At 45.6% G+C, this 9,107-nt stretch overlaps 1 protein-coding gene across 1 annotated transcript; it reads right to left on the reverse strand.

The window, feature by feature from the left end:
- Nucleotides 1-2,369, reverse strand: TMEM187 (transmembrane protein 187). Its single transcript, XM_081894761.1, has 2 exons — nt 1,251-2,369; nt 1-1,087 (listed from the first exon to the last, which is right to left on the reverse strand). Exon 2 carries the CDS (start codon nt 974-976, stop codon nt 131-133), a length of 846 nt encoding a protein of 281 aa, XP_081750887.1. The 5' UTR covers nt 977-1,087; nt 1,251-2,369; the 3' UTR covers nt 1-130.
- Nucleotides 2,370-9,107: the final 6,738 nt, after the last annotated feature.

The raw sequence follows: 9,107 nt of genomic DNA on the forward strand, positions 1-9,107 counted from the left end.
TTTCTGTGTGCAGCTTTTTATTTCAGATCCAGCAATTTAAAACCCCTCTGCCATTGCAGCCATGGCTAATGTTATGTACTTTGACTGTTAAGTTTCTTAAAAAATTGGCATGTGACGATTGTGGACTAATTCACTGAGACCAGAGCTGGCGCCTGCTCAGCTGGGTAAAAAAGCAGAAGGCAAAATGGAACTGCAGCACATCGCAGATCTTGGACCAAAAGTGACCAGTAAGCCGGCGGAAAGGTGCCCATTGTGCCAGCTCCTGGTCCCACAGCTTGAGGGTTACAAAGCCCAGGCAAGAGACCAATCCTAGCACCAGGATCCAAGCCGACCGGGCATTACCCAAATGTCTCTGCGCCTTCAGTGCTCTCCAAACAATTATAAATATATGTCCACTCAATGCCAGCTCAAAGCCTTGGGGGTGAAGCAATGCCAGAACATAACTCGTCAGTGAAGCTGCTTCCATGGCCAGGAAAGTGCCTGGTTGCCACCCGTGCTCCAGAAAGTGACACCAGACAACACCCCAAGCAAAAATTGGCAATGTCAACCACTGATCTAAGACAGCTGCCCAGTGATGCTGTGTCCAGAGTCGCACCCATTGTACAGGCCCATATGCAAGCGCCATAAGGGCAAAGACCTCCTGGAGGTAGCATGCCTGACCTCTCTCGTCACCTGAAGGCAGCCAGTGCCAGCCCAGAAAGATGTAGGCCAAGTTGACTAAACAATTGGCAGGCATAGCCAGTACGGGAGGCAATCCTGACACAGTTGGTTCAGCATAGTACTCGTACCCAACTTCCGTGTGAACACCGTCAAAGACTCCTGAAGCCACAAGTCCCACACACAGCAGGAGACCTCCAGACACCAGTAAGAGTGGTTCTCTGCCTCCTGGTTTCCTCACAGTCCTTTCCGAAGTTCTGGAGGGTTCTTTCTGAATAACGGCCGAGCTGCTCCTGCACCAACTGTTCTGCTGCAACATGTTGCTTCCTTTGGCAAAAGCCTCCCAAATGCAATTCACAGGTGGTGCGAGGCAGGCTTCTGAGCCTGGTGTTTTCCTATCCCAGTGTGGACTTTGATTCTCCTTCTCCTACTAACAGCACAAAAAAGGCAGAGTGAATGGGCATTCATGACCAAGAGGGACAGCTGTGCTCTTATCTGGCAAGTTTAATGTATTATTGGCCTTTTCTCTTCTTCACTCCACCCCTCCCCTTTCCCCCCAGAGCAGAGATTGGTGCCTGTGTAGAACTACTTACATGCATAGGCCCTGTCTGTTTCCTTGGCAGCCGCTCCAGTCACGCTGCTTCCAGTGAATGTGGTTATGAAACAGCTGCAGCGGCAGGATTGGCTGCGGGTGACATCACGGCACAGCGGGGGTGAGGTTGCTTCCTTCCCAAGGTCTTGTGTTTTGTAACCATGGGGACAGCAGCTGCCAGCCTCTAGGTGGTCCCTTGGGTTAGGCCTGCAAGACATCCTGTAGCTGGATCTTTATTGCAGAGGCATTGCTCCCAGCGCCTTTAAAAGAACCTCTACAGCACCCGTGTCAGTTCTTCAAAAACGACATAATACAAAACAAAACAACCCACCACAGAAGAAGTACCGAGTCTAAATATCATTCAGGAAGTGTTTGGTTATCAAGTTTCTTTGGATATGAGGGCAGTATTAATGAGGAATTTTATTTCTTATATTTATAGCTTACCTTTCTGCTAAGAAGCTAAAGGCAGTTTGCATTTTATCCTTGCAACAGCCCCATGAAGCAGGTTAGGTACAGGAAGAAGGTGGCTGGCCTAGAGTCGCCCAGGCAGCTTCAGGGCTGAGAGCAGCAATTTGAACCAGGGCAAGTGGATCCCTAACATTTTCTCCCTGGACCTCTTAAAAACTGCTGAGGGTCTTAATGATTTTTCTGTAGCAACTGTAATGCGCTTTGCTAGATGCTGCATGGTTTTTAATTCTGTTTTCATTGCTTCTTTTACTTCTTAAGTACCGTGTTCTATTTATTCTATTCCACAGAAGTCAAATTGTAGTGCAATAAAATAAGAAATAAAAGCAATAAAAATGCAATTTAAACTCATTATGAATATTTAACACAATGGATGTGTGGTCTTCCATTTTCAGTCACAAATCTAGAGACATGCAGTGGACCACCTGAATGAAGCTTGCGGGTAACAGTTTGGAAACCTCTGAACTAGAGTCTTTCTAGCCCCAATGTGTGACACACTGGCTCTCTTAGTTTAGAACATGTCCCTTTAAATGTGCAGTTTAAAGGGTGCTTTAAATGAGAGAAGGAATGAATTTTTAAGTCTTTTAAACAAATATATTCATATTTTAATTCATCAATAACAAAAAGGGAAGGGAAAACAAGAAGCATCAGACTCTGGCTGAAATCCTGTACCCAGTTTCCTGGAAGTAAGCCCTATGCAACTAAATGGGACATAGTTACATCTATAAGATGATGATCTTAAAACTATTATAACATATTCTTCAACATCTGTCATGACTCTTTTAACCAATGAACATGTCCAAAATATCACCAAAATCTGTTTCTCACCAGCCCTAGTTTTAAGATAGCCAACCTTTCCCCCCATTAAATCTACATCCCAACCAGCTCTGAAGTATTGCAGTGGTACCTCGAGTTAAGAATTTGTTCTGGAGGTCCATTCTTAACCTGATTTGCCACTTTAGTTAATGGGGCCTCCCGCTGCTGGTGCGCAATTTCTGTTCTCATCCTGAAGCAAAGTTCTTAACCCGAGGTACTATTTCTGGGTTAGCGAAGTGTGTAACCTGAAGCATCTGCAACCTGAGGTACCACTGTAGTCACAACTTTCCCCATGCTTTTGTTAGACATATCTTTGTTGCTAATTAGAAAAGCATGTTGTTCACAAGATATATTTTGAAAGGTGTCCTTTGGCTGCAGAAGTCAAGCCCATGCACCACAAAACCATTGTCAATGCGCTTTCGGGGGAGGGGCACCTTGCGTGAAAGGGATGCAATAGAACTGGAAAGTATTGCACTGTGTGTGGAGCACACGACAAAAGTGTGTTCACACCATGACAAATATGAATAAAATACTACATGTGTATAAACCCCCAAGGATGGTAACATACAGACATTTGTGACTTTCTGATTCATGTTCATTATTCAGCCCCAAACATCTCGAATGTTTACTTTAAAAATGAAAGACTGTTGGGGGACTTTAGTGTTGTGCTATTATAATTGTTTTGTCAGTGCAAGCATTTCTGTTTGTCAGATGGAATAATCCCCCTCTCCTCCCCGGCTCGCTCTTCTGGGGGTTCTCTTGACCCTCCAGAGCAGATCTGTGGGAGGCCGGGACAGTCTACTTGCATTAGCCAATGTTTTTGCTCTGGCTTTCACTAATATAAGCCCCAGGTTTTTTCAACTTTGTTGAAAATGATTTCACTTTCCCTATAAAATAGAATGGGGACTCTGTAGCCCCCCAGATCCTCTTGGACCCCAACTTCCATCACCCCAGATAGCATGGCCAGCACTCAAAGATGATGGGAGTTGTAGTCCAGCAATGCCTGGAAAGTTGCAGGCTCCCCATCTCTACTATAAAAAATAATTCAAGGGACTGGCCCATGACATTTAAGAAAATTCCAATTAACACTTGCTCCCCTCCCAGCAAGTGGAAAGATCAACCTAGAAAGTGTCTTCTGTAATCCCCACTGAAATGAGTAGCATAGAGCAGTGCACAACCTCTTGAAGGAGGCTGTTCCACTGTTGAACAGCTCTTACAGAAAGTTCTTCCTGATATTTACCGGTAGTTGGAATCTTCTTTCTTGTAACTTGAATCCATTGGTTCATGTTGTACACTCCAGAGCAGGTAAAAACAAGCTTGCTCCATCTTCCATGTGACAGCTCTTGAGATATTTGAAGATGCCTACCATATCTCCTATTTGCCAGGTTAAACCTACCCAGCTCTTTCAACCATTCCTCAACAGGCTTGGTTTCCATACCCTTGGTCATCTTGGTCGCCCTCATCTGCACACATTCCAACTTGTCAATATCCTTCTTAAATTGTGGCATCCAGGTGTGGTCTGACCAAGGCAGAATAGAGGAGGACTATTACTTCCCTTGATCGGGACACTAGACTTGTTTTGCTGTTGCATCACACTGTTGACTCATGTTCAGCTTGTGGTCCACTAAGACCCCTAGATCCCTTTCACATGTACTACTGACAAGCCAGGTGTCCCCCATCTTGTATTGGTGCAGCAGCTTCTTCCTACCTAAGTGTAGAACCTTGCTTTTGTCCCTCTTGAAATTTATTTAGTTAGTGGACTTCTGGGGAGGAACCATGGTGGATTAAATGTATCCTGTATCGACAGAGACAGTTATGTAGTGACGGATGACAGCCAAGCCATAAATCTGAAGAATAGGCTGCTTTCTCACTGAGGGACAAAGAAACCTTCAAGAGACTCAGATGGGGTGAGTGACTGAGAACAGAAGAACCGTAATCTTGCCCAAACACCGCATAATAGCCCTAAGGGTCAATCCTTAGGTCAAAGATTGACTAAACCTCTCTTTCTTCAATTAATTCTGAATCTGCTATAAATTATCACTGAGACTATCTCTCTGCCAGTTAAAATGTACATCTGAAATATGACCCAACTGCTGTCTTAAGATGAGATGGCACTAAGGGGATGAAAACAAAACAAAAATTATGGTTTAATCATACATATCTAAGAAAGATTCTAAACAGCTAAGAGGCGATCCAAGTTTCAGGAATTTTCATTTAATTTTGTTCTATTTTTAATCCTCCACTCCACTGGTGAATGTGCTGATTATAACATGAAACTACATGTTATAATCATGTGTTGCTGTGAGAGAGGAATGCTAGAAATGTATTTCTGATAAGCAAGGACTGTGTGGATCTTAGAGAAAGCACTCAGTATGATGAAATACTGGAAAAAACCTCCACTGACTGTTGGTTTCATGCAGCAACTACTGAATGAGCAATTGAAAGAGCTCAGAGCGGAGATGCATAAAATGGTGAATAAAAATGGAATGGACAAAGCTGAGGCTGAAGAAGCCACAGAGAGTTTTGGGGGGAAATACTGGTGGAGGATTGCCAGAACAGGAGAATGGAATGGCAAAGCTGGAGGTAGTAGATGATGAAATGGACCTCCACACAGGTGCCTGGATGAGTGAAACAGCCAAATGATGAAGTTATGATGTTGGAGGAGTAGAATGAAACCATGGACAGAGAGATTAAGAAATACCCAGAGCTGGCAGAGACATTGATGAGAAAGAAAAGACTCTGCATATAATTTGGAGTGAAATTAAGAGGGGAAAGCTCCTAAGCCTCTGGCAACACTTTTGGAAAAAGAATGGAAGAAGAGGAAATGGAAGCCATTAAAAAAGAAGATGGAAAACCTAAGCCAACAGGAAATGGGATTGGAAGATATGGATCTGGGTGTGAATTGGGGAATATACAATAAGTAAATAACTATGGATTACTGTCTCAATATATGAATGCAGAGAAGAGACTTCTGGGGGGATAAAAAACAAGGATTTATTGTTTCTCAATACTGGATGTAAAGTCGTTATGTTGGATTGGGGAAACAATATTGTTGACTTTTACCGATAATAGTAATTGGAAAACCTCTTTTAGACTTTTTGTGTGGAAGGGAAAATGAATGAGCTTGCAATACCTGGACTTGAAAACTGGAAAAACATTGCCTAGCAGAAGGAGAAACAGCTGAACAGTTTTGGTTTTTTTATGTTCTCTGATCTGGGTTAATGAGGGGACTGCACACAGGTGGAGGTGATGGGTGGTTGGTGAAGGACCCTGTGTGAGAGGCAGGGAAAGGAAGATTTCCCAAGATGGGAGGCTGGGAGAAGAAACAGAAGCTGCCAGGTAACAGCTGGGAGGGTTCACCTCTTTCTGTGTGGGACAAGAGCTAAGATCTACCTGTGAGAAATGAGATTCATCTGGCATGACTTGCTGTAGGATGCAGTGCCATGAGTAGAATTTCCCCAGATGAGCAAAGTGATCTTGCAGTCTTCCAGGCAACCTGGTCCCAAGTTGTACAGGGTTTTATTTGTTAACAAGACCCCGAATATAGCCCGGTAGCTGATCAGCAACCAGTGCAGTTCCCTCAGTGCACATGTATGTGTGTGCAGGTATTCCACTCAACCTCACTGCAGCATTGTGCACCAATAGCACAGAAAGACCGAAATAGTGTGCATTACAGTAGTCCAGTTGTGAGGACTATTACATGAATCATGGTGACTAAGCTATCCCTGTTGAAGAAATGGTACAACTGGCATACCAGCCTAAGGTGATAATAGGCATTCCATGTCACAGAGGTCACCTGAGCATGGCAGGAGATTAATTTAGTAACACCATCGTATTATGGGCCTGTTCCTCCAGAGGGCATGCAACCCCATCTGGAACAGGTGAACTCCTTGGGCATGGGAACCGCTTACCCCCCGTGTCTCCATCTCACCAGGATTCAGCCTATTTGTTGGCCCTCACAGTGTCTCACTGCATCCAGGCACTGGTTTAAAACAGTCACAGCCTCTCCCGATTCAGATGTTATGGAGAAAGAGGTGGGTGTCATCAGCATACAGATGACACTGCACCCCAAATCTCCTAATGACTGCTTCCAACAGCTTCAAATCAATATTAAACAGAACAGGGCTTTGCCTTTGTGCATCAAGCATGTTCAGATGGGGGACAAGAGATAATCTCTCACTGCTACTGGGGTGCTTCTCCCTGTATCTGTTCTCATGCCCAATTGCCACCTGCTACCCAGGAAACTGCCACAGCTGCAGGGTTTGATATGCCTCAGCATCCACTTCCCAGCCCACAAACTAGGGCAGGAAACCCACAGCTGCAGAGATGGGTTAGCAAAACTGGAGCTAGGTCAAGGAGGCCTCACCTCTCCACTACCTGAGGCTCAGCTTAACCTTTTCTCTAGCCTTGCTCCTGTGTTTGTAACTGCTGTCTGACATTTAAAAGACGAGACTTTTTTCTAGCATGTATAGAGAGAACTAGTGAGGAAAGCTTTGCCTACTGAAGCACTGTGTACCAGGTGCAGTAAAACAAAAATACAAAATTTAGCAACCTTTGAGGGCAATATGGCAGTTCAGAAATGCTGTGTGGGTATGCACTGGGCAGCTGCACATGGATTCCTAATCTCTCTGTAAGACTCAGTGCCCAGCATTCTGTCACAGCATGACTATGAACCTTGAACCTCCACATGGGCCTATGCAGACACAAGAACCCCAGTGGCATTCTCCAGCGTGCCTTTTAGCTTTCTCCTATATAAAGGAACAATTGCCCATTTCTGCTATGAGGAAAGAGTAAGACACCCAAGGATACGATTGTTGTGAGAGCAAACACCTGCCCTCCAGCCCGGGCTCTCGATGGCTTTGCTCTCATTTACAGAGACCTGCAGGAGGGACTGCACCCTCTCATGACTTTGCAGCAAACAAGCTCTCGGACCATCCTCACACTTAACGCTCATTTTGCTAAGTACTGTGGTTTTTTAGCATCTGAAACTAGCAGGTGTTGAAACTGATTGAACTCCCCTTCTGCCTTTCTTGCTATTTCTTTTGTAATGGTTTTTAAACATACAGTGGTACCTCAGGTTAAGTACTTAATTCGTTCCGGAGGTCCGTACTTAACCTGAAACTGTTCTTAATCTGAAGCACAACTTTAGCTAATGGGGCCTCCTGCTGCCGCCGGAGCACGATTTCTGTTCTCATCCTGAAGCAAAGTTCTTAACCTGAAGCACTAATTCTGGGTTAGCGGAGTCTGTAACCTGAAGCGTATGTAACTTGAGGTACCACTGTATATATATCAGCAACTTTCCCCCCAGTTCAGGGCGAGCATTTAGTTTTAAAAACAGGATTGGCTGTAAATGTATTGTTGTTGTTGTTCTAGATTAGGAAGAACACCACAGAACCCATTGTGTATCACATTGGTTGTGCTTTATTCGTAGCAATGGTTGGATTTGGACTGCATTCCTATGTCTGCTGAGAGTAAGCGCAACTGCACTCAAAGGGACCGATTTCTGAGCAGACATAAATCGAACTGTGCTATGAATCAGATGCAACTGCTTGTCATGCACTTTCAGTCTTCAAAACGCTCTGATTCCCACTTGCTCAAGGATATATCCAAATCTACATTTATTGGGGGGGGGGAGCAAGTGCTGCTTATTTGCATGAAATGCTCCTCACATGCTACCTTCCTAAAATAGCATACTATGGCCACAAAACATATATGTACTCCCCCCCCCCAATATACTGCGCGTCGTGTTTGCTACAGAAACAAGCAAACCAGGCGGCTCCCTGCCTGAGCAAGCAAGTGTAGGAGGGGAGGATAGTCCCAAAGGCAGCTAATTGTGGATACAACATTTCCCGCTCCACCCCCCCCAAAAAAACCCCCTGCTGGCGACTTTTCGTAAGGGAGACAGCATCGAGGGACCCTTTATCAGTACAGTAGTATTATTTAAACCGAAACACAACGCTTGCAGTCCTGGCCACCCCTACCTGGGCTTCAGCTTCATTGAACGCACTTACTTCCGTGTAAGGCGGGGGGGGGCGGTGTCGGGAACCGAACTTTTATTTTGGAAAGATTTAAGAGGCTGGAGCGCACCCCCTCTGCCTATTTACACGGCCACGAGAGCAACAAAAGAGCACAAAGGGTAGACTGTATTTGGAGAGGGAAGCTCAATCCCTTGCACCAAATGGCGAGGGGCTGCCGGGCGGGAAGCGGCTTGAGCCTGCGCGCCGACACGCGGCTGCCGTCATAATTTTTTAAAATGCACCTTGGGCGCGCCGGCTCCGGAACCCGCCTCGGAGCTCCTCGCAGCTGCTCGGGCGCCCAAACGTGCGACTCGCGTTGCGCGTCTTCCACAAACTGGGCCGCGTGTTCCAATCGCGCGGATCTCGCGGTGCTCTGTATCCTAGCAACCGGAGGTGTCTCGGCGCCATCTTGAGTAGGCACATCCGGCCAGCAGACAGCGGCCATCTTGAGGGACGGTCGCCCTCCCTCGAGAACTTTAGGACGCCATCTTGAAAAGCCCGTATTATAAGCCGCCAAAGGGACGATTAGTAACACGCCATGTTTGTTCCCGCCTTCAGCA

The sequence above is a fragment of the Podarcis melisellensis genome, assembly GCF_964234715.1.
Source record: "Podarcis melisellensis genome assembly, chromosome: 17".
In the NCBI taxonomy this organism is placed as follows: domain Eukaryota; kingdom Metazoa; phylum Chordata; class Lepidosauria; order Squamata; family Lacertidae; genus Podarcis; species Podarcis melisellensis.

Coding starts and splice junctions, on each gene's coding strand:
- TMEM187 (XM_081894761.1), bottom strand. CDS start 976: ATGTTGCAGCAGAACAGTTGGTGCAGGAGCAGCTCGGCCGTTATTCAG.